Source organism: Cucurbita moschata, unplaced genomic scaffold, assembly GCF_002738365.1.
Source record: "Cucurbita moschata cultivar Rifu unplaced genomic scaffold, Cmos_1.0 Cmo_Scf00043, whole genome shotgun sequence".
NCBI lineage: Eukaryota > Viridiplantae > Streptophyta > Magnoliopsida > Cucurbitales > Cucurbitaceae > Cucurbita > Cucurbita moschata.
The window spans coordinates 1619816-1645930 of record NW_019268559.1 but is presented as its reverse complement, the minus strand read 5'-3'; the positions used below and the strand labels follow the sequence as shown (position 1 = coordinate 1645930).

The 26115-nt window shown below is 37.6% G+C and overlaps 7 protein-coding genes and 1 long non-coding RNA gene across 20 annotated transcripts; 5 read left to right on the top strand and 3 right to left on the bottom strand.

The window, feature by feature from the left end:
- Positions 1-485: 485 nt before the first annotated feature.
- LOC111433794 (serine/threonine-protein kinase D6PKL2-like) lies at positions 486-3816 on the top strand. Of its 4 annotated transcripts, XM_023071013.1 has the most exons (4): positions 486-1125; positions 1465-1567; positions 1925-2696; positions 2796-3816. In XM_023071013.1, the coding sequence occupies exons 3-4, from the start codon at positions 2059-2061 to the stop codon at positions 3679-3681; spliced, it is 1524 nt and encodes a 507-aa protein (XP_022926781.1). In that variant the 5' UTR covers positions 486-1125; positions 1465-1567; positions 1925-2058; the 3' UTR covers positions 3682-3816. The 4 variants fall into 4 exon arrangements, with proteins under 4 accessions (XP_022926781.1, XP_022926782.1, XP_022926780.1 ...); XM_023071014.1 differs by lacking the exon at positions 1465-1567 and having other exon boundaries at positions 995-1125; XM_023071012.1 differs by lacking the exon at positions 486-1125 and having other exon boundaries at positions 1265-1567.
- On the bottom strand, positions 3791-5140 carry LOC111433795 (U-box domain-containing protein 35-like). 4 transcript variants are annotated; one of them, XM_023071019.1, is made up of 4 exons: positions 4619-5130; positions 4428-4546; positions 4246-4355; positions 3791-4163 (listed from the first exon to the last, which is right to left on the bottom strand). In XM_023071019.1, exons 1-4 carry the CDS (start codon positions 5004-5006, stop codon positions 3911-3913), a joined length of 870 nt encoding a protein of 289 aa, XP_022926787.1. In that variant the 5' UTR covers positions 5007-5130; the 3' UTR covers positions 3791-3910. The 4 variants fall into 4 exon arrangements, with proteins under 4 accessions (XP_022926787.1, XP_022926786.1, XP_022926785.1 ...); XM_023071018.1 differs by having other exon boundaries at positions 4428-5136; XM_023071017.1 differs by having other exon boundaries at positions 4246-4546; positions 4619-5134.
- A 2283-nt stretch (positions 5141-7423) lies between these two features.
- LOC111433804 lies at positions 7424-9868 on the bottom strand. Of its 2 annotated transcripts, XR_002708858.1 has the most exons (5): positions 9795-9868; positions 9632-9707; positions 8927-9273; positions 7966-8086; positions 7424-7909 (listed from the first exon to the last, which is right to left on the bottom strand). It is a non-coding gene; the product is annotated as an uncharacterized LOC111433804 (long non-coding RNA). The 2 variants fall into 2 exon arrangements; XR_002708859.1 differs by lacking the exon at positions 8927-9273.
- LOC111433797 (SEC14 cytosolic factor-like) lies at positions 7810-10857 on the top strand. Its single transcript, XM_023071020.1, has 11 exons — positions 7810-7951; positions 8040-8068; positions 8151-8234; positions 8318-8371; positions 8447-8524; positions 8953-9006; positions 9101-9160; positions 9236-9331; positions 9714-9815; positions 10058-10138; positions 10335-10857. The coding sequence occupies exons 1-11, from the start codon at positions 7897-7899 to the stop codon at positions 10644-10646; spliced, it is 1005 nt and encodes a 334-aa protein (XP_022926788.1). The 5' UTR covers positions 7810-7896; the 3' UTR covers positions 10647-10857.
- A 921-nt stretch (positions 10858-11778) lies between these two features.
- LOC111433799 (SNF1-related protein kinase regulatory subunit beta-2-like) lies at positions 11779-13845 on the top strand. Its single transcript, XM_023071022.1, has 4 exons — positions 11779-12432; positions 12870-13048; positions 13134-13296; positions 13380-13845. The coding sequence occupies exons 1-4, from the start codon at positions 12196-12198 to the stop codon at positions 13704-13706; spliced, it is 906 nt and encodes a 301-aa protein (XP_022926790.1). The 5' UTR covers positions 11779-12195; the 3' UTR covers positions 13707-13845.
- Positions 12572-25620, top strand: LOC111433792 (putative protein FAR1-RELATED SEQUENCE 10). 5 transcript variants are annotated; one of them, XM_023071004.1, is made up of 4 exons: positions 12572-12582; positions 22723-23986; positions 24079-24522; positions 24616-25620. In XM_023071004.1, exons 2-4 carry the CDS (start codon positions 22967-22969, stop codon positions 25228-25230), a joined length of 2079 nt encoding a protein of 692 aa, XP_022926772.1. In that variant the 5' UTR covers positions 12572-12582; positions 22723-22966; the 3' UTR covers positions 25231-25620. The 5 variants fall into 5 exon arrangements, with proteins under 5 accessions (XP_022926772.1, XP_022926775.1, XP_022926773.1 ...); XM_023071007.1 differs by lacking the exon at positions 12572-12582 and having other exon boundaries at positions 22590-22806; positions 23280-23986; XM_023071005.1 differs by lacking the exon at positions 12572-12582 and having other exon boundaries at positions 22590-22806; positions 22914-23986.
- Positions 14210-16367, bottom strand: LOC111433800 (heavy metal-associated isoprenylated plant protein 7-like). 2 transcript variants are annotated; one of them, XM_023071024.1, is made up of 5 exons: positions 16344-16367; positions 16046-16259; positions 15752-15948; positions 14745-14847; positions 14210-14682 (listed from the first exon to the last, which is right to left on the bottom strand). In XM_023071024.1, the coding sequence occupies exons 1-5, from the start codon at positions 16350-16352 to the stop codon at positions 14342-14344; spliced, it is 864 nt and encodes a 287-aa protein (XP_022926792.1). In that variant the 5' UTR covers positions 16353-16367; the 3' UTR covers positions 14210-14341. The 2 variants fall into 2 exon arrangements, with proteins under 2 accessions (XP_022926792.1, XP_022926793.1); XM_023071025.1 differs by having other exon boundaries at positions 15755-15948.
- On the top strand, positions 18872-20119 carry LOC111433801 (protein PXR1-like). The gene is made up of 3 exons (XM_023071026.1): positions 18872-19013; positions 19109-19190; positions 19296-20119. The coding sequence occupies exons 1-3, from the start codon at positions 19002-19004 to the stop codon at positions 19904-19906; spliced, it is 705 nt and encodes a 234-aa protein (XP_022926794.1). The 5' UTR covers positions 18872-19001; the 3' UTR covers positions 19907-20119.
- Positions 25621-26115: the final 495 nt, after the last annotated feature.

The following is a 26115-nucleotide window of genomic DNA, read 5'->3' as shown; positions in this document are numbered from 1 at the left end:
TCTCGAAAGGGAAAGTCTAAAAAGGACAATATCTGCTAGCGGTGGATCTGGGTCATTACAAATGGTATCAGAGTCAGGTTCCAAACGATGTGTCAGCCTTCTCGCTGTTCCCCGAAAGGGGTAGACACGAGGCGGTGTGCTAGTAAGGATGCTGGGCCCCAAAGAGGGGTGGATTTGGGGGTGGTCCCACATCAATTGGAGGAAGGAAAGAGTACTAGCGAGGATGCTGGGTCCCGAAGGGAGGTGGATTGTAATGTCCCACATTGGTTGGGGAGGAGAACAAACCACAATTTATGAGGGCGTGGAAACCTTCCCTTAGTAGACGTGTTTTAAAGCCTTGAGGGAAAATTCGAAAGGGAAAGCCCAAATAGAACAATATCTGCCTTGAGGGGAAGCTCGAAAGGGAAAGCCCAAATAGAACAATATCTGCGTTGAGGGGAAGCTCGAAAGAGAAAGCCCAAAGAGAACAATATCTGCTAGCGGTGGATCTGGTTCGTTCTTCAATTTAGCTCAATTGAAAACTATGTTCATGAACGAAAACTGCCAAGAGAGAAGTTGTTCCATTGCCAAAGTACGGAAGCTTTAGTTAAGATGAAGATTAGAACTTGGTCAGGTCAAGTCGAACCCCACTAATAAGTTTTCCTTTTTGCGTCCAATGTGATTTTCAGTGGGACTGAAATGCTACTTGAATCGGTAACGCTGTCCACGACCAAGAAGAAACAAACGGAAGTGGGCATCAAAAGTTGATTTGTTGTCCCTTTTTAGCTGTGTTACATGATTAGATTGAAAGTATATAAACCATTTTTATGCTTTCCCACTTTACATTAATAAATATATTTCTGCCTAAAATTCGAGTCGACAGGGACATGCATAATTATATTACCTTAAATAAAGAGGGAAGCATGTTTTTTTAAATTAATTAATGTTGTTAGACTAATTATGATTGTACAATTCCGATTATGCACTTTGTCTCTGTAAGCAGGCACTAGGGGGAAAAACTTGCAGGAATTTTGGACTAATGCTCTCATAGAAATCAGAGTTTTCCAACGCACCCGACTTGGTTTTGGAGGCAAACAACTATTCTTTGTTGAAATCATGATGAATATATTCGAGAAATCAACAAAAGTAAGTTTTCCAAATCTCCTACATGAAGTGATTCCTTTGATTTAATTCCAGCTGAAAAATACCCTTTTTTCAACTGGGTTTGTTTAAATATCTCAACCAAACGATAGAATTATGTGAGTTTTTTAATGGTGGAAAAATGGTTACATGGGGAGTGAAAGGAAAGAGAAAGTACTCTGTTAGTGAACTTGAAAATGAAGGATTTTGTATTTTATAAAGGCGTGATAGACAGTGCGGGACCTCGGAAGAATTGTTTGACCGCTCACCCTCTCTCTACCTCTCCTTTTAATCCATTTTTATTACTCTCTCACTCACTCACTCACTCACTCTCATATCGCCCAGGACTGAGCTATTCGGAGACATCTTTCTTCAGCACTCCTTTTACGCTGCCGAGAAAAGCAAAGGCGCTCAATTCCAGTCCCTTGTTATTATTATTTGTTTTTTGGTATACTTTTCGGCTTCTCTTCCCTTTTGGTTCCTTTTTGCATTGCCTTATCTTCTGGTTCTGTTTCTCGCATCTGGGTCGCGACCTTGCTTTGGATCTGTGATGGGATTTCTCTGAAAACTGTGGTTCTGTGAGAAAGATCTGCCTTTTTGGTTCTTTTATGTTCATATTAGTCGTCCATCATGTTTTTAGAGTTCGTTTTGTAGTTTTGTTTCAGTTTAGACTAGTTGAAATTGTACCCAGGAACTTACTGCATTGCAGTTGTCTATTTCGTGGTCATTTCATCTATTTCTTAACGCATCCGCTTCTGTTCCGTTTGTATGGGTCATTTAATTCATTTGTCATGATTTTTCATAGATCAATCGTTGCTTTTGGTGGGCTCGAAGGAGATTTCGGATGGGCTGGTGATGGAAGATAGATTGGTCCGGAGAACAGCTGCTGAGCAATGGACCCTTTTACTTTGATTGGTTCTAAGATTCTTTAGTAGCCTTATGGCCTCAATTGCTGGTCCCAAAGCTTCCTCAAATCCGCCACAAAAAACAGCCAATGGTGCAATGGCTAATGGGAAACAAACATCAACTGAAGTAGATTCCCCTCACAATGAAGCTAGAAGCTCAGTAGATCAAGAGAAGAAAACATCAGAATATGGAAGTGTAAAGAGCAGTATATGTAGAGGGAGCACGAGCAGTGATATAAGTGAGGAGAGCTCTTGCAGTAGTTTTAGTAGTAGTATCAGTAAACCTCATAAAGCAAATGATTTGAAATGGGAGGCCATTCAAGTTGTTCGTGCCAAAGATGGGGCGATGGGATTAAGCCATTTTAGACTTTTGAAGAAGTTGGGTTGTGGGGATATTGGGAGTGTCTATCTCTCTGAGTTAAGAGGAACAAAATGTCATTTTGCAATGAAGGTTATGGATAAAAATACTTTAGCCAGTCGTAAAAAATCGCTTCGGGCGCAAACCGAAAGAGAAATACTTCAATCCCTTGATCACCCTTTCCTTCCAACATTATACACTCACTTTGAGACAGAGAAATTCTCATGCTTGGTGATGGAGTTCTGCCCTGGAGGAGACTTGCACACTCTTAGACAGAGGCAACCAGGGAAGCATTTTCCTGAGCATGCAGTGAAGTATGTTCAACTAACATGTGCTGTCTCTGATTTAGCCATATTTGCATCTATATGTTGACAATGATACTGATTTTTTTTTGTGTATGTTTGATAATGCAGATTCTATGTAGCAGAGGTTCTTCTTGCACTGGAATATCTGCACATGCTTGGGATTGTGTACCGTGATCTTAAGCCAGAGAATATTCTCGTGAGGGAAGATGGACACATAATGCTTTCAGATTTTGATCTATCTCTCCGTTGTGCTGTTAGTCCAACTCTTGTTAAAAATCTCTCTGCAGAGTCTGAGGCTTTAAGAAAGAACACAGGCTACTGCGTGCAGCCTGCTTGCATTGAGCCATCCTGCATCCAACCATCTTGTGTGGTTCCTACGACCTGCTTCGCACCTCACCTCTTTTCTAGTAAGTCGAAGAAGGATCGGAAGCCGAAAATTGAAGTGGGGAATCAGGTCAGTCCATTGCCAGAGCTCATTGCAGAGCCAACTGATGCTCGATCCATGTCTTTCGTTGGTACTCATGAGTACTTGGCACCTGAGATCATCAAGGGTGAAGGGCATGGAAGTGCTGTGGATTGGTGGACTTTTGGTATTTTTCTATATGAGCTACTATTTGGTAAAACTCCTTTTAAGGGGTCTGGAAATCGAGCTACGTTGTTCAACATTGTCGGTCAGCCACTTCGGTTTCCTGATGCACCAGTTGTGAGTTTTGCTGCAAAGGATCTCATAAGAGGATTGCTAGTGAAGAAACCAGAACAAAGATTGGGTAATGAACGTGGAGCAACTGAGATCAAGCAGCATCCTTTTTTTGAAGGTGTGAACTGGGCATTAATACGTTGTGCTACTCCTCCTGAAATCCCAAAGCCGGTTGAGATTGAGAGAATACCACACGCACACGCAGTGGCATCGACCAGTTTAAAGGCCGTTGCTATTGCAGCTGCTGCAGCAGATAAAAAAGCATCCGATAACTATCTCGAGTTCGATTTCTTTTAGGGAGAAACATTCAGTGTATGGCAGAATGAGGAGGAATCATATTGATAGATCATGAAGAACTGTAAGTCTGTTCTTGTCTGTTGACAGTTTCAAATTAATGTTGCTCAAGTAATGAATGGATTATTTTGACTCTTCCCATAAAAGTTCATTTACACAAAAATCAAACACAAACTTTGATCCTTTAGGGACAAGACAAGAAAGCTGTTAAGGTAATCGATGTTCATGATCCTCATACAAACTTAGTTTTAAAACACATGCAAGAAACTGAACTGTTTCGTTGTTCTTCAGCTACAGTAATGGTGGAATTAGGATCATTATCCTTGGAGCTATCATCTTGGTAACGAGGCGAAGAGATAGGAGAGGGCAATCCACCCAGTTGGCTTGTTTCTTTCCTTTCACAAACAACCTTAACCTCACAAAATTCTGGAGCTTTCTGAAGTATCTCGTTAGCTATTCCACTTCCCCCTCGAGATCTCAACTTCCTGAGGGTTTCAAAGTGGATAATATCATACTATTGTGAAGGTTCGTGATTCCTAACGTAATGGATAGTTTTTGTTAATGTACCTGGATTTGTTGGCTCCGAGGACTAGCTTCCTTATGTTGAGAATTGGTATAACATCCAAAATGGCCCTTGCTACCATGTCACTCTCAATCAGCACAGTGTCTGCCTTAACCTGTTCCATTAAGAAGATAAGGCACATATTCATTAGATTAGCAAAAAGGGGGCATGCTTTTCTGTTGTGTACCTTAGCCAGTGAACAAGAATCAATGAAATTCTGAAGAAAATCCTTCCTTTTGCTTTCTTCTTGAGCTACATGGATAGCCACTTGTTGTTTACTCACCTGATTAACTGGAATCTTTCCCACTGTCATCACAGAAACAACACACAGATTAAAGGAGAGAAAGCTATCAAAAAACAGAGAGTTGAGAGAATTACATGGGCTGGGAATGTAACGTGTCTCAGGGAAGACATGTAAGAGATAGACAACAGTGGTAGAGGTTGTAATGGCGTTCTTGAGAGCCCACTGAAGCGCTTCATTACTAGAATCGCTTTTCCCCACTCCAACATAAACACAATCCTCCCATTTCAGAGCATCCGACGAGAACGAACACCCACGGCTGTAATCTTCCCTAATGCTCTCCAACCCTGCCCCCGCCGCCGCCGCCGCCGATACCGTTTGCCTTTTAATTTCAAACGTCTGAGCTGAATCCTCTTCCTCTATCTCGCTTGTGCTGCTGCTGTACCTGTACGTGCTGAACTCGCTTCCGAACCCATCATCGCCGTGAAAATTACCGGCCTCCGCCGGAGACGGCAACGCCGACATGGCCGATGAAAACTAGGTATTGTGGTTTGATTGATTTGGGGAAGAAGAAAGCAGTTTTCCAACTTCTTGGAGCGATGTTTAAATATAAATGAGGAGTTCAGTTAATTTCTTTGCTTTGACTTTTTCGGTACGGTCCCCTCCACCTATATTATATTATTCAACTTAATATCTTCATCCTATATAATCATTAAACTTTAAAAATTAAAATATTCGAATTAATTTTTTTTTAGAGCTGAATCTCGAGAATTTGAACTCATGAGTTTAAAGATAGTTACCCATATAATCAACCAAAATAACATTTTTAATGGCAGACTCTAAACTATAACTAATACGTCAAAAAATTGCTAAAATTATATTTTAATACGACAAAAATTAAATTTATCCTTATTAGAATCTTATCATTATGGCTATATATATAATATAAATAATAAGAGTTATTTGAATTTAATGTTTAAATGATTTTATTTGTAGCTATTTGAATTAAATTTTTTTAATTTAAAATTTTAGAGACTAATTTATTTCTTGGAAAAGGACATTTTAATTAAACAAAATATATGGTAATGTTTTTTTTTTTTTAATAAATAATTTAGAAAATAGTTTTATATATATATATATATCAATTATAAGGTGGCGTACCAAAATTTATAAGCTAAAAGGAAATATATGGAATACATAGGTGTAGGTGGGTGTCAAAGTTGACATGGGCCAAAATACCATTGGAATATTCGAATAATTGCCGTTTTTAATATTTCGATATTTTTTAAGTCAATGTAATGATTTAATGTTTAATATATATATCCTTTATTATTCTTTAATTTAAGTTCTTTATTGTATTAATATTTCAAAATTGTAATTTTTTAAATAATAGGGTCCAAATTAAAATGTAGAACAAAATACGCTTGGTCCAAAAAAGATATTTGTAAAAGCCCATACTGAAACTACCGGCCCATTAAGTGGGCCTTTCGCGAAGCCCAACTCGAAAGGAATTGTTTGAACCGGCCCAATATGTAAAAGAATTAAATTTTGACTTACTTTTCCCTAAATCTTTGACAATTTAATTCATAATAATTTACAAATTTATTAATCTTATCTTATTTCAATATTTTAGCAATTCATATCGGAATAAATTATTTTAATTATTAACGAATGTATTTCATAAAAAAAAAAAAAATAATAATAATAAATAGATAGAAAATTCAGAAAGAAATTATAACACAAACTACCATAAACAAACCGTGACTCACAAGAACAAATTATAAAAAGATATACCCATTATATTCTCCTCTAATGTCAACTATTGAATGCTGTGTATGGAATAACAAATTATTCCCTTATTTTAATATGAATATGTAGCCAATTGACATATATTAATTTTAATTTATTTTTTATTTCTTTGTATTAAAAGGAAAATTATAAATATGAAGCGATTGAATTATTCCCTTAATCAGATTGATAAAAAATTGGATGAGATTCATAGGCCTCGTTTACCAATCCTTTCAAAAGTGTTTGTGTACCTAAACCACTTGGTTATGTATATAGCTTTAGAGGAACCTTTCGGTTCGGTCTACTTTTCTAGGTCTAAATATTACATTTTTTTTTATTGCTTATTTGTATTTTTTTTAATTTCTTTGTCATAAAAAGAACATTTTAATTTTAAAAGCTATGACTTTTAAGTTTTATTTATTTATTATTATTTTGTTATTTTAATGTTTGGCATAAGAAAATGGAATATGTGAATTCGTTTGTTTTTATTTATAATAAAGTGCCTTTAAAGGAAACTATATTAAATATCATCATTATATCTCTTTACAAATTAGTTTATATAATATTGTAAGAGATAATAAAATATTATTAACAAAAAAAGGAAAAAATCCAAGTCATTACATGTTTGCCCATTGTTTTGCTATGATACAATAAAAAAAAATTTGATATTTAAAATTATTTCTAATATTTTATTTTAAATAATTAAAAAACCTATTTTAAATAAGGTAAAAGTCAGTTTTAAACATTTTAAAATCATTTCCAAGGATACCCTTGAGAACATAAATACGAAGCAAAAGATATTTTGTGCATATATATATTCAATGCATTTTTTGAAGGGGTATTGAAAAAAATGGGTTACCGATTGAAAGGAGATGTTGAAGTAGTCTGTATCTATCTTTTGGTTGGCAAAAACGTGTCGGCATATGATTTCTAGACATGATAAAAGTGTCTATAAAGAATATTATGGTTCGATAGCGAAACTCAAAGGTTTTGCTTACTTGAAACTTTGAAGTCCACCGTGAACTAAAAACGCTCTTAAAGTCTATGAACAAAACTTACATCCAAAGAAGTCATTGCCCGAATACGAATCAACGGCTCTAATTAACTTGAGAATCACTGATTTGTCAACAAAAGCAATCAATTTTCCAGGCTTGAGGATCCAACAATTAAGGGAAATGGCATTTTGTTTTGATGAAAATTAAGTGGCAACAGGGTTTGGGAATCAAATGGTAAAGGGTTTATGTAACGACCAGTTGGACGACCAGGATTGAATGTTTGTGGTCTATATTGATTAGTGGAGAATCTTGAAAAAAGAACACGAAAGGGAAAACTGGAAACAAACACGAAGAACCCATTCAGAATGTTGCCTTTCTTTGAGATTCCGACATACCTTTTATACTTTTCCCAGTCCAGGCAAAAGACACTCACTTTTGCGTCAGTTCCACAGCATTTGAAATGGACAGAGTCATGGAGAAGCGTTGAGTCGGTGTGCGACCCCTTTAGTATTTAAACACCAGCTTGGCCCCCAAAGATTGTGACTTGTAAGATCTTAGGTTCCCTTTCTTGTCCCGACCCTTGTTCTAACACAGACTGTCGCATTCAAGCATCGTCATTCTCGTACTTCACGATGGGTATCAATTCTCAGGAAGCGATCAAGAAACTCAAGGCTTTGATGGATCATGGTCTGTTCATCAACTCTGTTTTCTTGCTTCAATTTCATTCGCTAATTCTCATTTGATCTTTGTTCTTTTTTGATTTGGGACTCTGCAGTTGATCAGCCATTGAAGAAATCCTTCCAGGTTTGCCATCTCCTGTTTCTGATAACAAGTTCATCAAAATGCAGTTAGTTCATGTTAATGACATTGGATGATTTATTTGCAGAATCTTCATCAAGGATTCTTGATGGAAACGCTGGAGCGTTTCCTAAAGGCACGTGAATACGATGTCAGCAAAGCCCATAAAATGGTTAGAAACATGTTTTTGTTCAACTTCTGTAAACATCAAACTGTCATATGCATTATTACTAAGATAGCTCCTCTGATGTTCAGCTGGTGGACTGCTTAAAATGGAGGGTGGAGAATGAGATTGACAAGATATTAAGGGTAAATGTTTGAACTGTTGTCATTCACTGCGATGGCCCTCAATTCTTTTTGTTGATATCATTTTATTGTCTGCAGAAGCCAATATTTCCTGCTGATGTCTACAGAGCAGTGAGAGATTCACAGCTTGTGGGACTCTCGGGTTACTCAAAAGAGGTCTGATTTTGTTCATCAACATCTATCTCAATTAACCAAACTAACGGACCAAGCCCCGCTAGCCGTCAAGGATTTTGAAACGCATCTACTAGAGAAAGGTTTCCACACCCTTAAAAAAAAATATGTTTTGTTATCTTCTCCAACCGACGTGGGATTTCATAATCCACCCCACTTTGAGGCTCAACCTCCTTGTTGGCCCGATATCTGGCTATGATAGAACCGTTCAAGCCCATCACTAGCTGATATTGTCCTCTTTCGGCTTTCCCTTCTGAACTTTTCCTCGAAGTTTTTAAAACGCGTCTACTAAGTAGAGGTTTCCATACCCTTATAAACAATGTTTTCGACGTCCATTTCCCGGTCATTCTAGGCTGCCTTGTTCTAATAAGATGATCATATGCTGACCTGAAACTTGTTCTGTTTCACGTCAGGGCCTTCCTGTATTTGCCATCGGCGTTGGGCTCAGCACATTAGACAAAGCAAATGTAAGTATTCAAGTTCAGTTTGTCAATATTCCATATGAATAATTGACCCTTTTTGTGAATTTGAAAATCAGTGAGAAATTTGTTCTGTACACAGGTGAACGACTACGTGCAGTCACACATACAAATCAACGAGTATCGGGATCGTGTTGTTCTGGTGAGTTACCAAATTCTGGAATTCAATCGAACCTCCTTTATTCAGTATCATTAACACGTACACTTTTTGCTGTAGCCTTCGGCATCAAAAAAGTATGGACGCTCTATCACCACCTGCGTGAAGATCTTAGACATGACTGGTCTGAAGCTATCAGCCCTTGGCAATGTAAAGGTACTCTCTTTGCCTGCAATTTTCTCCAATATGATTCCATTTCTTGTGGTTCTAATTTTTCCAAATTAACGACAAATCCACACGATAAGATCACGAAGTTATTATGTTTGCTTGAATTGGAGGATTCTTGTCGGTTTGAATCCCAGCCTCACAATTTTGAGGGAAGGAAAAGAAAAGATTCGAAGCATTGTTTAGAGGAATTTCTTTCTGACCATTATTTTAAAGCAAGATCATAATGGTGAAGGACATATTCTCCATAATAAACAAAACTACAGCAGACTTTATGATGTGTTTTGATACCTTAAATATGCAATTTACGACGAATCTCTACGTCGTTCGTTCGTTCGTTCGTTCAACCGCGCTCCTGTTTATGTTCCTGCAGTTATTGACAATTTTATCAACCATTGATGATCTGAACTACCCTGAGAGGACGACTGCTTACTATATTGTAAATGCACCTTACGTTTTTTCATCCTGTTGGAAGGTAAGCCATTGAAGAGATTGATCTTTGGTTGAAACTTTTCTGATGTTGAATGTGACGTCCCACGTTGGTTGGGAAGGAGAACAAACCACCATTTATAAGGGTGTGGAAACCTTCCCCTAACAGACGTGTTTTAAAGCCTTGAGGGAAGCTCGAAAGGGAAAGCCCAAAAAAAACAATATCTGCTAGAAGTGGATCTGGGTCGTTACGTTTAAAGGCATATAATCTTTTTTGATACTCTGCAGGTTGTCAAGCCTCTGTTGCATGAAAGGACAAAGAGAAAAATTCAGGTGTTACCAGGTTGTGGGAGAGATGAGCTGCTGAAGGTAAGCCCTGCATTATTTAAAGAATGTCAATGTAATGGACCACCCACGTTTTTGTTTAACAGCCCAAGTCTACCGCTAGCAAATAGTCCTCTTTAGAGACGTAACGAGCCAAAGTGGACAATATCTATTAGCGGTAGGCTTGAGTTATGATAAATATAGTCGTACCGAGTGTAATGAGATTCTCTGCTTGTTGTAGATAATGGATTATTCATCTCTTCCACATTTCTGCAAACGAGAGAGCTCATTGTCATCGTCTCGATCATCGGGTCATCAAGGAAGCCAAAATTGCTATTCCTTGGACCAGCCATTTCATCAACAGCTATACAACTACATCAAGCAGCAATCCTTGATGACTGAAGCTGTTGAGCCAATTAGGAAAGGATCTTTCCATGTGAATCTTCAAGTGCCTGTGTCAAAAAGCAAAGGGGCGGCTAAAACTATTGAATCTGAGTTACGGAAGTATGGCAGTGGGCTTTCTGATACATTGATTGAACTTGAAATAATGTAGGGATGAATTTCTTTCATTAATGGAGAGATGGTGGAAAGAAAGATCTGGTTTTACTGATCCTTACACTGTATCTCTATATGAACAGACCCAGTTTCATGATGGTAAATCCAAAGACTTGTAGAAATTAACCACTAGAGCAGTTAAGAAACATGTCTACGATGTAGCTTGAAATGTGTCGGGTCATATATAAAGTTGGCTTTTCACAACTAAATTACTTAATTTCAAAGCTTGGAGAAGATGAACGATATTCATATGATAAACTTCAAAATTAATGAACAACAACGTGCCTGAAAGTAAAGGTTTGATGCGGGTTGCCTCTGCCCTGAGGCGCGCCGTGAGGTGCTTAGGGACTGAACGCATCCAATCTCGTTGAATGTAGCCTTTCATAACAAAAAATGAACCATGCTTTAGCAGTAAGAATTCTACCTTTGTAGAAACCGTAGCTTGCAAGAATGTATTTCAACGATGTAGAAGTTCTTCACATTCCACGAGATCTTTCTTGCTAAGATTTGAACACAAGTCGTTTGGTACCTTATTTTGGGTACTCTACTTCATGCCATTGATGTATCAACGCCCAAATGATGCCGCTGTTGATATGAAAGCCACTCCTTTGGAAGTGCTTATCAATCCACGCTTGCCTCGTTCACTCTATCAATAATTGACGTTCTTCATCGTGTCGTGTGGAATTAGCAGCAGCTGAAATTGTCTTGTACTGCTGTAAGCTGTATTGTCTGATCGTTGGTTGTTCTAATACACATTGCTCTCTGATTGTGATTTCTCTCAATGCTCTGAATTTCATGGTTTGTCCTTTCAATTTTCTATTAATAACTCAGGTTTTAAAAAGCTGTGAACTTTTTGCTTTATTTTTTGCAAAGACCCATAAAAATAATTTAACTACAAACAGTTCCCATAAACCAAATTCCAAAAGAGGGTAAATTCCCAAAACCCCACCAAAAAAAATTATTATGGGGGAAAAAACCAAAAGACACTGGAAAATTGATTGGGTCCAACGTAGAAAGATGCAATTTTGATGAGTAAAATGAAGGAAAATGGGAAATATTACTGTCGCTGAGAGGGAAGTTAGAACGTGCCATCCACGATGAGAGGGGGAAAGAAAGCATGAGAGAGAGAGAGAGAGTGAGGGGGGGAAGCGAGGCGTGGGATCAGATTCAGGACTTTGTCAACCATGCCGTGAAGATGATTCCTGTTATCCTTATACCCCATCATCATTGGGTCACCATTCGATCTTCCTAACTCATCGGACAGAACATTAATCTTTTCTTCACTCTGTTTCACAGTTTTTCTCCTTTTCATTTTCCTTCCAATTCTGTAACATGAACTATGAAGCATAGGCCTTCGAGGGTTTCTCTTTGATGTGGTCCCTAATCGCTTGATTTTTATTTTGTTCTTTCTTTTTCTGTGGAGAATCGTTTTCCCCCCCATTTTCTTTCTTTTTCGCCCCCCCCCCCACAAGCGATTCTACAAGTGGGTTTTTTTTATTTTTTTTTTATTTTTTAAATTTACTTCCCATTTATCCTTGTTCGTATTAATGGGGAATGTGAACGGGAGAGAAGATGAGGATGGCAACCCATCTGGGGCGGAAGAAGAAGAAGAAGAAGATGAGGAAGTCGGTGGTGGTGGTCAGGGGAGTCTGCCGGATGGCCTGGCGGCACCGCCCGATTCCCACCGTGGCTACCACACCGGCGATCCGCCTGCTGAGCTGATGGGTCATTCCCCTCCTCGTAGTCCTCGCGCCATTCCATCTCCACTGATGTTCACTCCTCAAGTTAGTTCCCTTCACTTTGCCTTTACTTGCGTTTCTGGTTCGATGAAATTGATATCTGTATAATTGGAAATGCCTTTTGTTTCCTTTTCCGCTAAGCTTCTGCGGGGAATCTTGCCCTTTTCGTGTCCTTACTTTTCCTGCACAGTACATGTTTGATTTAAGTCCAACATGAATAAATTGACAATTTGGTGAATCTACAGGGCTATTATTACTACAATTCTTTGTGCAAATTCGATTGATTACCTCTTTCTTTTATTTTCTCATTGGAATCTTGATAGAAAATTGATTTTCTTTGAACTTGTGTAGCTTGTAATTCACTTTGAATGCCTAGAAAGTTTACACCAATGTTCTTCTTTAGTTCTTATCATTGATATTACTGTAGGTTAGTCTGTGGAATATTCTGTGATATCCATGATTCGAGTTCTATCTTCTTACAGGTACCAGTTGTTCCACTGCCAAGACCTGATGAGGTGCACAACACAAGCCAGTCTTGGATGAATAACAGTTCATGGGTTGATGATGTTAGCACTGAACAAGGAATCCCAACGATGATAACGTGGAGTCATGGAGGCAAGGAAGTAGCTGTTGAGGGATCTTGGGATAACTGGAAAATGAAGTTTGTTTCTCTCTTATCTTGATTCGTAATTCGGTTCGTACTTAATCGACTGCCATCTGATGCCTAATGTCTTGTTCTTGATCAGAATACCCTTGCAGAGATCTGGGAAGGACTTCACGATTGTGAAGGTACTGCCTTCTGGTGTTTACCAGTATAGGTTTATTGCTGATGGACAATGGAGATATGCTCCTGACTTACCTTGGGCTCAAGATGATTCCGGCAATGCTTACAATATCTTGGACTTGCAGGTAAAAACATCTCTTTTTAGCACACCACTGCTTATGAATGGAAGTAGGACAAGCTATTACCATAGCTGATTTTACTGTTGCAGGACTATGTCCCAGAAGACATTGAAAGCATTTCTAGCTTCGAACCTCCTCAATCCCCGGAGTCGAGTTACAGCAGTTTGCAGCTTGGATCTGAAGATTTTTCGAAGGAGCCACCATTGGCTCCTCCTCACTTGAAATCCACGTTGCTTGACATGCCTTGCCCATACAATGAGATTTTGCCTCCTTTGTCAAGACCTCAGCATGTGATGCTGAATCATCTTTATATGCAGAAGGAAAGGGGCGGTCCATCTGTCGTGGCACTCGGGATGACTCACCGGTTTCTAGCAAAGTACGTAACCGTTGTCCTCTATAAATCGTTGCAGAGATAATGTAGTATAGGCATATCCTGTGTGAAAGAAATTCAAAATCTAAACCCATTTTTCCTTACTGTAGCTTTATATGGTGTTGATGCCATTTCATTTTAACACTTCTGAATTAACCAGGACGTCTGAATGGATCGTTCTTCAAGACTCTACCTTACATGATGGCATCTCTTTTTGATCTGACATGCATTTGATCTGACATGCATTTTAACCATTTAGCAACCTTTTTCCCATCATTGTCGTAGGATCTTTCATTTCACTCCCTTTCTACCTATCATGTAGCTTTTGCCAGTGAACCAATCTATTCGGGATGCCAATATAGTCTTAACCCATGAGAGCCCTCAATTGTTGGAGAGGAGAATGAAGCATTCTTTATATGAATGTGGAAACCTGTCTCTAGCAGACGAATACTAAAAACTTTGAGGGAAAGCCCAAAGGATGTATCTGCTAACGGTGGGGTTAAGCTGTTATACCAAAATATTAAACCGTTGTGTTCTAGTAGAATAGAGTTGAAAATGTGAAACCATTGGAGAGATTACCATTAGCCATTAACATCACATACATTAACACGGATACAAGTATCTCAGAAGATACAAAACGGCAAATTCAGCCAAACTACAAAATGGAAGTGCAGTGAGATACTACATTATTGAACAGCCATTGGGGTTCTCATCGCTGAAAATCCGTTCAGGGTAATAATATGCGTACTCAGTGTAGTGTTTGGTTGGCCAATGCTCAAACCTTTTGATATCAAACTTCTTATCATCTTCTTCCTGTGTCTCTTTCTTCTCCTCTGGTTTCTCTTCAGCTGCTGGTTTTTCCACTTCCTTCTTCTCCTCTTCCTTCTTTTCTTCTTCCTTCACTACTATGGAAGCTGGCTTTCTGGTTCTCTTCGAGACCTCGTTGACCAGCGTCGTAGCATCCATAACCCCTTTTACGATCACCCTATTGTTGGACGGTTCTGTTTCCACGGACTCTACACCTGCAGTCCATTTTTCTTACATGTTCTTCTCATTAAAGTATCAGAAAAGAAAAAAACTGTACCTTTGATCTTCCTGATCCGCTTCCTTAAACCTTGAGCACAAGCCTCACAATGCATCTGGACTTGCAGTACCACTGTTACCACTGCTGGAGGTGGGGGGGTGGCCTGCAACAAGTTTTAGATGTTTATGTTAGGATGAGGAACATATTCTCCATCTCTATCCCCGACATAATTTAGAAGAATTTCTTTCCCTTACGTCTTTGTTTAAACAAGTCGGGTCCCCGAAGATGGGCGAAAAGAAACAACAAAAAAAGTAAGATAAAAAAGACCCGTGAGTAGATGGCAATGTGTCTGTGGTATTAAGTATGGGAGTGGGGTCAAAGGGTTTTGGAGGCCATAAATAAGAGCTACAGCAACGGGAAGAGGCCTGTAATGTGCATGTGTGTGGAACCAAGAGAGGGCTGAGAGTGAAGTGAGGTGGAGTGGGGTCTCCATTTTCAGGCCTTTTCTTTTGTTTTGTTGTTTTCATGTCAGTTCTCCCAACTCCCACTCACCACCACTCCTATTCCTGCTCTCTCTTTCTCTTCATTTCCAACTTTCAAATTTTGCCTCACTTTCCATTTCATCTTCCCAATTCTCATCCTATATTCGATCACTCAACAACAAACCACCCAATTATGAACCCAGAGAAGAACAAAGGCAGACGCTAGAACCTAGATATAACAGTCCAAACGATATTGTCCGTCATATCGCTCTTAGCCTCATAGTTTTATAGGGAGAGGTTTCCACACCCTTATAAGGAATGTTTCATTTCCCTCTCCAACCAGTGTGAGATCTCACAATCTATCACAATCTACCCTTCGAGCACCGCCCGGTGTTTGACTCTTATAACATTTGTAACAATTTAAGCCAACCACTAGCAGATATTGTCATATTTGAATTTTTCTCCTGGACTTTCCCTCAAAATTTTAAAATGTGTTATGTGCATGGATGATAATGCAAGGTAAAGGGAAAGTTTCCTTTTTTTCTTTGTTTTTTTTTTCCTTTCCAATAAAACTGATAACTTTACCTCCTCCTTTTTCTCCTCCTTTGGCTGTTTCTCATCTTCTTTAGGTTGTTGTTCAGGAGGCTTAGGCAATGGCGAGATTAGCTCCACTTTTCTCCCACTTTTCTTCTGTAATCTCTCACACACTTTCAAAGGATCTACCTCTTTCCCTTTCACCACCACCTTCCCTGCTCTGCTATCCGTTGTCACAGTCTCCACTCCTTCAAAAACCAAGATTTAACAAAAACACCCTTATACTCAAACATCTCACATTTAACCGTACAAAACTATCAGTCACATTGTTTAAGAAAAACTGACCCTGGAACCCTCTGAGGGCTCGGGCGACTTTTCTAGCACAGGCTTCACAATGCATATCCACTTTAAGAACAATCTCTGAGGGTGACTCCTCTTCATTCTTCTTACTGTCTTGTTTCTTTTCTTCTTCTGTTGCTGCTGCAGCTGATTCAGTTGGTTCCTCCTGTTCTTGTTTGGTTTCTTCCTTCTTTTGATCTTCTCCTTCCTTCTTGATTTCCTGTAAAGGGTGTTAAAAAAAAAACATTTTTCTTAAAAGGGTTATTAGTGTGTACCCTTAAAGGAATGAGAGAAATTTGCTTACTTCACCCATCAGCTCTATGATTGCAATCGGAGGCTTCAAATTCACTTCTCTCTTTCTTTTTCTCTGCTTCTGTTTCTGTTCAACTGTGGATTTTATAGGTGTGGTGGAGTAAGAGGCTTAAAAGGTCGGTAACGTGCAAATCTGACGTGGAGGTATTTAATGCAGTCTCTCACTCAACATTACAATTTTGCCCTTTACTTTCATCATAATTACTACGCTTTAAAAATGATCCACAAAAATTTCATGGTAAGTGGATGGATTAACGGTTACCTAAGAATAAACTCAAGTTTTGCACAAGATTAAATTAGATTAATGTATAAATTAATCATTAAGTAATATTTGTTGTGCGCCGAGAGCGGAACAAATGTATTTACATACGTGGTTTGGAGAGAAGAAGTTCTCCTACATCCACGGGTAGCAACCAATCACTAATAAATCCAAGTGTTACAAGTGAATGCCTCCCTATCACACTACAAAGTCTCTCACCAATATGTCACTCGACAAATACAGTGATATCAAATCCCGATATTTAATTAGTACACTATTTTGTTTGTTATATTTGAAAAAAAATAATGATAAAAAGAAAAAAAAAACAAAAGGGTATTTGCTTTATGAATGAGTACGAATTTATATAAAAAGAAAAAAAAGGTGTCACATGTTTGTCAAATAATTTTTACAATAATTATAATAATAATAATGTATAGGAGAAATTGTTTTTTATTTATTTATTTATTTATAGAAAAGAGATAAATTTTTTAAAAAGGATAAAAAAAAAGTGTGGATTTGGGACAAGTATGGTCAATTTTAGGTAGGGTTGGTGGATAGAGATTGAATTGCATAATGATCAGAAAATGGAACCCACCAGCACTTTTGATTCCAAGCCCAAGCCACCCACACCAATGCCTTCCACTCGGGTCGCCCTGCCCAAGACCCATTTTTTTCAACCGGTTCGGTTCGTTCAAGGGACCCACCTACACACTCATCAAAACGTGTTGACTTTGGTTACTAAATCATTTTACCTACTAATTATAAGCTTAAGGTTTAAATACCTGTCAAGTAACTTCCATTTTAAGGTTATTTTAGTAATTATACTTTTAAAAGTAAAACATTTTGTGTTTTCGTTTTCGTTTTCATTTTCATTTTCATTTCTACTTGAAATATAACAATTTTTTATTAAAGAGTTTCTATTATTAAATTTTGCAAATAAATACTAAATTCACGAGTATAAAAAATAAAATTAAAAAAAAAAAGATTTGTGTGTAAAAATAACGAAAAAAGAAAAATGAAGGGTGAAAAGGGAAATGAAAAGTCATGCTTTTTGAAAGCCAAAAAAACAGCCGTCAAGTTTTGCGTTTTGTCCTCTTTCTCTGTCGTTTCGTCGCTTTGATTCTCAAATTTTTACGGCCCACGTACGGCACGGCCCAGCCCAACTCATACTGTCGTATTTATCAAAACATTTAATATAAATAAAAAATGTTGCAAATTTTATACTTTCATAAGCTTTTTTCAAATATACTGTTATTTAAAAAAAAAATGGTTAAATTCGAAAAAAAAAACATAATCCATATAACTAAAGTACAGTAAAAATGGTTAAATATAAGGAATGATGCAAGTAGAATCACTGTAAAATCGAAAAAAATGTTAAAATATTACATTACACTTTACAGATGATTTATTTTTAAAAAGCGAATCAAATATAATATTTTTGACGTCTTTATTTACTGTTAATTAAATAAAAACGAATTTAACAAGGTGTATGGAATATTGATGACTTCATATTAACTGTTGGGTTTCCGCAAGAATACAAGGGGACAGTTCTTAGTCGTCTTCGTATGACGTGGGGTTGAAAGATAATTATATTTATTATTTATTGTCTGGCTTTAATTATAATAAGAATCGTGTGAGACTTTTTAACTTATATTGGAGGGTTTTTTAAATCTATATTTTAATTAGATTAAAAGGTGAAGTTAGTGAACAAATTAATTATTATTATTATTATTATGTTCAATATTTAAAATTAATTAAGAGTATAATTGGAATCCTGTGGCTGACGTGGAAAGAAAAAGGGCCCACAAAGTGCACTTGTCACCAATTACGAGCGGAAAGGGATAAGCAGCAAGTTGGCCTCAACCTTTGGGAAGCTCCCAGAATTAACCAGCCGCCGGTCATGACTCACCATTGTGTAATATTTGCGCACATGATTACGAGTCGTGTCGGTGGCGTCGGTGTAACGACGATTTTTATTTTTTAATTCTCTTCCCATTTTGTCCCTCTTATTATTTTAGTTTTGTTAAATTAAATAAAAATAGAGACGATTTTGTATATTTATTTTTATTATATTGTTTTTTTCGAAAAAAATCGTTAAACCAAGGATTATTTTTTAATCAAAGGCAGCACATGTGGACGACGTGAAATAAGACTTCAATTTTGTCAAAAGAAGGCCTGAAATTCAACGCCTAATTCTCCACAAGTCCACGTGGCGAAATATGATTGGTCACATCCAATTAATACACAACCCCCATATCATTTTTATTTTACAGCCATCTGCTCTGTTTCCAGATCGCTTCGCTTCCTTTTTAATCATCCCATTCCCAATTGACCAAGAGGAATCATTTCAGCTCAGTTTCAGATCAGAGCTTCCTCTCTTGAGCGGCCGCCATGGAAGAAAAGGTTCCTTCTTCCTCTTCCTCTTCCCCGCACTCTGTTCTTCCCCATCACACGGATTTCGATTCCCTCTTCTAAAAACCTTATTTTTTTTCTTGTAGGTAACGCTTATGGTGTTGAAAGTTGACCTCGAATGCGAGCGTTGCTACAAGAAAGTCAAGAAAGTTCTTTCCAAGTTCCCTCGTATGAATCTCTCTGTTCTTCCCCTGTTTTTAATTTAAGAGAAAAGTTTTAAATCTTGAAGCTTTTTGTAGTTTATTTTGATGGGTTTTTCGCTTTTTGTGTTAGAAATTCGAGATCAGGTTTATAATGACAAACAAGGGACGGTGCTAATCAAAGTGGTTTGCTGTTCGCCTGAAAAGATCGTGAAGAAAATCTGCTGCAAAGGCGATGGATCCATTAAGAGCATCGAGATCAAAGAGCCTGAGAAAAAGAAAGAGGAGAAGAAGGAAGAGAAAAAGGAAGAGAAAAAGGAAGAGAAGAAGAAAGAAGAGAAGAAAGAAGAGAAGAAAGAAGAGAAGAAAGAAGAGAAGAAGAAAGAGGAGAAGAAAGAGGAGAAGAAGAAAGAAGAGAAGAAGGAGGAGAAGAAGGAGGAGAAGAAGAAAGAGGAGAAAAAGGACGAGAAGAAGGCGGAAGGGGAAAAGCCGAAAGTGGTGGTGCAACCGGTTCAAGGCTACCCACCGCTGCCGTACTCGGTTTGCTGCACTTCATGTTACGAGGGTCGGCCGTGTTACCAATACCAATACCAATACAACGGCTACGGGGTACCGGCGGCGGCGGCGGCACCGTACTATGTCGGACGACCTGTTTACGACAGCTACGGCGGGAGGGGATATTCGATGGGGCAGAGTTCTGATTACTACAACCCAGAAAATCCAACAGGATGCTCAATCATGTGATTGTGAGTGCTACTGCTATGAGACCCATGTTCGTAATTGTGATCCTGACGGTAAATTATGAACGGTGGTGAAAATTCATGTCCTTTTTGTTTCTTTGTGTTGAAAGTTGTAACTAAAAGCGTTCCTACTGAGAACAGAAAAATAAAAACCATGGAATGGAAGGATATTTGGTTTGTTTCATATTACATTTATAAATTATAAAGTTTGTCTTTATCATAGATTCTCTTAATCAACAAATCATTTATGTTTTAATTAAAAAGAAAATAGAATTTTTAAAAAATAGTGATGGAGTTAGTCATGACGTGATTAGGACATAACAACTCGATTTCAATCGGACAAAGTTTGATTAAAGCATACGTACCTGTAAGTCTAACCAAAGATGCTCTTCAATATTTTTTTCTTTTTTCTTTTTTTAACTCATTATTAAATTCTAAAACTTTAGACACCTATTTTAAATTGAAAATTTTAAATCATTTTTATACGCTAGCTTAAAGATCTAGCTAGGTTGAGTTGGAATTTCTTTTAACCCACAAGTAATTTTCGGATTAATTGGATTGATGGTCCAAATAGTCTGAATATGGTTCACACCATATCTTAACTCAACTTAACTCTCTTTTTTGAAATTGGGTCATCCACGTGTTTATTTCTTTTATTAATTAATAAAAAATATGTTTATTCACCATATATATTATATTAATAATTAAAATTTTATAAAGTCTCGGATATTAAATATTTACATATCATTAGTAAATATCATGTATTCTTCATTTTTATAATAATTTTAAAAATTAGTGTTGGATTTGGTTGAGTAACGGGCACAAAAATGTTCTAATTCGTAACAATTTCTAACAATTTTAAAATTAGTGTTGGGTTTGATTGAGATGGTTGAGTAACTCGCACAAAACTGTTCTAACTCGTAACCCGAACCAAATTATCAGTATTTCGAAAATTTGAACCAACTCAAATTATAAAAAAAAGAAAAAGAAAAGAAATCCTTACCGTTTAAGTTAGGTAGTTTGAATTATTTAATTCATCCGGTATGAATGCTCTAATATATATCAACGTAAAAGGTAACTTAATTATGAATTCATAGATAATTACTTGAATGAATATAGTTGCCAAATCATTCCACCAACCACAATTTCTAAAACCTAACATATAAAACAAAAATAAAAAAAATTATTCCACGTTATCTACGTGGAATTAGAAAAAAAAAATGCACTTATTTATTTTAAATATGGCATCCATTTCATTTTCCACCAATAAAAAGAGTGGAATTTTTGGAAACTGAATGCGTGTGGGGCCCATAGATTAGGGACCCATCTACATGTCCTAAACCAAAATTTAAGTGATTAATTAATCCATCTTAAAAACAAAAAAAATAACCAAAATCCCATAATGATTCCTAATTAAGTGATTGGTTAGCAGGTTGAACAAACTTAAGGCAACGCTAAACTCAATTATCAGCAACAAAACCAAGACAAAGCCCTCGTTCATTGACATCGACTAACAATGGGAAATTGCATCAGCTCACCCCATCTCTACGATTTGGCTGTGCCAGTTGAGAAGATCGGCGCGGTGCTAGAAGTTGGGCGTGGGGCTGCTACGCCTCCCGCTCATGTTCTTATTGATGACGACGACGATATTACCAAGCCTGCAGCTTTGTGCAAACTTCCCAAGGCCACCATTGTTGTTAGCAAAGAACAGCTTGAGTTTCTTTTGACAAACTCCGAACAGTTTGGTTCTCAAGGCATTGCTGTTCAATTCTCTGATAATTTCAAGTTTGACCGATCGTGCTCTAGATGGTGCCCTGCCTTACCCACCATTCTCGAAGTTCATAATTACTAATTTTACTTTTTCGTTCAAAAAAATATAAGTTTGGTAGTTTAACTTTTTAGATTCTACTTATTTAGTCTCGATATTTTGAGAAGTTTTAAATGGGTCGATATTAAAAACTTCTCAAACTCGAGTGATTGAATAGACAATCTTGAAAGTTTTAACATTAACTTATAATTTGATCGAGAATTTTGTATAGGATTCTTACGAATGGGCCACTAGCTACAAAGTGCTACTTGTAATCAAATAACATCCAATCAAAAGAACATGTTAAACCATTCCATAAGCGTATGCGGAGTTCTTCAATTTGTCACTTGTAATCTCGATCCATGTTGGACGTTCCTCTCCGCTTTGAGCATAGTTGCTTTCTTCGACTTTGTGACATGCTCCAAAGCTTTATTACAATACAAGACATTTAAATCTAATTATCATAATTTTATAGGAAGAATTCAATTAATTTTTGGTCTAACTTCGTCATAATATATGAAGAACGCTTAAATATTAATTAATTTATGACGAACACTTAAATATTAATTAATTTTATACAGGTTATAATATAAATGTTATCAATTATGAATATCTATAATTTATTTGATATAAGGTTTATGTCTCAATAAATTTATTCTAGTTTATTTTCTATATATTTATTTTAATAAATTAATGATATGATTTCAAAACTTTTATATATATATATAATATTAAAGATTAAAGTGGAGGGATTAAAATGGTAAGAATTTAAATTTCCTATCAAAAACCTAAAAGGGTATGAAGGAGATCAACCTAACCCTAACCAATCTAATTAAAGCATCAAAATTTATGGCAAGAACTTTCAAGAAATTGCTTGAACTCTAGTAAAGGGTCAACATGTTCTTACAGGTCCAACAAACAGAGAAGCCCAAAACGAAGTTGGGTTGGATGGGCTCTTCTTCTGTTCGGTGCAACCATCAGGACTCCGAAGGAGCGAAGGAGAAACACTGGAGGGAGATGAACACAACACAAGCCAACCGGTGAGATTTGAACCGAAGAGGAATGATGGTTTAATCACGCACTTCCCATCATCTATGGTACGTAAATCATTCTGGGTTTGTAAATTTTTACCTCAATTCAACTTCGAACCCAGTAAATCACGCCTCTCTTTCTCTTGGCGTAAATTCTTGTCATGTGTGTAAAGGAGGGTCATCAATAGATTCGTTAGTGTTGAGAAATTTGATGTATTATTAGCCAATGGCATCCATTCCATCGAAAAACGTATGGATTCGACGGCAGCAATGCCCTTGTGGGGATTGGAAATGTTATGTTTCGTACGAAGGAGAGGGTGAAGAAACTTGTGTTGCAGCGCAGTTAGTGAAGTCCGAAAGGGTTTCATCTGAAGCCATGGTTGCCCCTTATGTGGGGATGGTGTTTAAGACTGACAATGATGCGTTTGAGTATTATGGGAATTTCGCTAGGAACAATGGGTTTTCCATTAGGAAAGAGCGGTCAAGACTTAGCCCACAATTGGGTGTTTATAAACGAGATTTTGTTTGTTATCGTTCAGGATTTGCACCTGCTAAGAAAAAGCCCATTGGGGAGCATCATAGAGATAGGAAATCTGTGCGTTGTGGGTGTGATGCTAAGATGTACTTGTCAAAGGAAGTATGTGAAGGAATTGCACAGTGGTTTGTAGTGCAATTCAGCAATGTACATAACCATGAACTCCTTGAAGATGACCAAGTTCGCCTCCTTCCTGCGTATCGTAAAATTCACGAGGCCGACCAAGAACGCATACTTCTGCTTTCCAAAGCTGGATTTCCCATTCATCGTATAGTAAAGGTATTGGAATTGGAAAAGGGCATTCATGGAGGTCAGTTGCCTTTTTTGGAGAGAGATGTTAGAAACTTTGTTCAAAATCGTAAGAAGATTGTTCAAGAACACGACGCATTGCTAAACGAGAAACGAGAGATTGATACAATGGAGCTTCTTGAGGCATGTAAAGCCACTAAGGAATCGGATGAAGAGTTTGTTTATGACTTTACAGTTGATTCAAATGATAAGGTCGAACATGTTGCTTGGTCATATGGATACTCTGTTAATGCTTATGCCATGTTTGGGGATGTAGTCTATTTTGATACTACTTATTCTTCAATCACATATGGGTTACTATTGGGAGTGTGGCTTGGCATTGATAACCATGGTAGGACTATTTTCTTTGGCTGTGTTTTGTTGCAAGATGAAACGTCTCGTTCGTTTGCCTGGGCTTTGCAGGTACACATAGTATATTACTCTCTTTGTTGTTCTATTTTCATATTAGTTTATGCTGTTCTGAGAATTTGTTCATCTTCACCTTAAAATTACAGACCTTTATTCGTTTCATGAGAGGAACATTCCCGCAGACAATTTTGACTGATCTTGATCCAGGGCTTAGAGATGCAATAAGAACTGAATTACCTGCCACTAAGCACATAATTCCTAAATGGAATATTTTGTCAAAGGTATCTAGTTGGTTTTCTCTTCATCTTGGATCACATTATGCAGAGTTCAAAGCCGAATTTGATTTGCTGTATTCTGTGGAGAGTACAGAGGATTTCGATATTCGATGGGGTCAAATGGTATCGATGTTCGGCCTTGTTTCGGACAAGCACATTGATTTACTATTTTCTTTTCGGGAATATTGGGTACCGTCATACATAAGAGGTTGTCTTTTAGCTCAAATGGCAACACCGGCCTATTTCAAATCTGTTGATTTATTCTTAAAAGGAGTTTTTAATGCACAGACGTGTTTGTGTAGCTTTTTTGAGAAGGTAACTTTCTGGGAAATCAAATGCTTCCTTTGATAAAATCTTTTATTGTACTGTTCTTGAATCTTTCATTTTTGTTGTTTCAAATTCTTTCAGGTTGGCATTTCAGCCAACTTCCAAGGCCATGAGCATCAGGAGATGCAGTATTTGCAAGCTAAGACAAATATCCCTATTGAAGAACATGCCCGAAGCATCCTCACCCCTTTTGCTTTCAATGCTTTGCAGCATGAATTAGTGTTAGCCATGCAGTATGCTGCATCTGAAATGGCCGATGGATCATATCTCGTACGCCACTTTAAGAAAATGGATGGAGAATGTCTTGTGATGTGGATTGCAGAGAGTGAACAGATTCACTGCTCTTGTAAGGAATTTGAATCCTCAGGCTTGCTATGCAGACATGCTTTACGCATATTCATTATAAAGAATTACTTTCAGCTTCCTGATAAATATTATCTAAATAGATGGAGACGGCAAAGCTCTCTAGGCTCAAGTGATGGTCATGGTATTCAGAGTAACGATGGCGATTGGTTTCATGAATATCAGCACCTTACCGAGGCTCTTTTTGCAGAAGCGTCCGTCACCAAGGAACGTTGCGAGCACGTCCGTAAGGAACTAATGAAAGAGCTCACCAGGCTTCTTAACGAGGTCAGGAGAATGCCAGAGGGTGACGGGACTGCAGCTATGGATTTGACTGAATCACCAAATGGTTAATAATGATTCTGTAAAGGGATTCTACGAATTTGAATTCATCTGCGTCTATACTTCGTGCATGATTGAGTATTTGGGAAGGAAGAGAACTGCATATCACAAGCAGTTCTTTAAGTTCTTTAAGTTGGAACATGCCTGGCTAGAACGTTGAAGAGATGCAGAATTATCGTCGGAGGCTCTTGAGCGTTGTACGGTATCGTATCACAAGCATTTGAACAATTCAGCATACGTGATTTTGAATCGTGGATGAATGATTTATATCAATCTCGGTATGAACATCTCTCCTAAGCTTATAAGACATATACTGAATGTTTTGAACATAGTTAGATGAATGAGGCAGCCTGCTACTTGTTTGTCGTTCTTATTTCTGAAAACTTTAGCTGATTTCAATTATTATACTTCACAACAAAGTCTACAGAAAGAAAGTAGAAACAAAGAAGCCTTGCCCTTCTTATTATACAGAAAACTGATGGGCTATTAGAAACTGTGTTGGACTAATAGAAAGTTGGATACTCCATAGCGTATGAACGTTATGAATTCATAGGCACTAACACCATACACCATTAACTGGCTGAGCTGAGCTCAAGAAACAGTGGAGTGCTTGTTTTGAAAGAGATGATAGCCATTAATTCTGATCAGGCCATGTAAACGCCCCCATTGCAAAGGCCCTCTTCTCCTCCAAACTGCCATGAAAACTCAAGCCATATTCCTTGAGAAGCAGATCCACCTTCCAGTCCTCCATCTTCTGGTAATCGGCCTTGCTGTAACGAGGGTAATGAAGAGGCATTTGAAACCCAGAATCGCATATTTCTTCACAACCCCTTTTCCCTTGTGAGCTTATCGGGACCTCGATCGGGTTCCCGAGAAGGTAACTTGTTGAATGAAGCA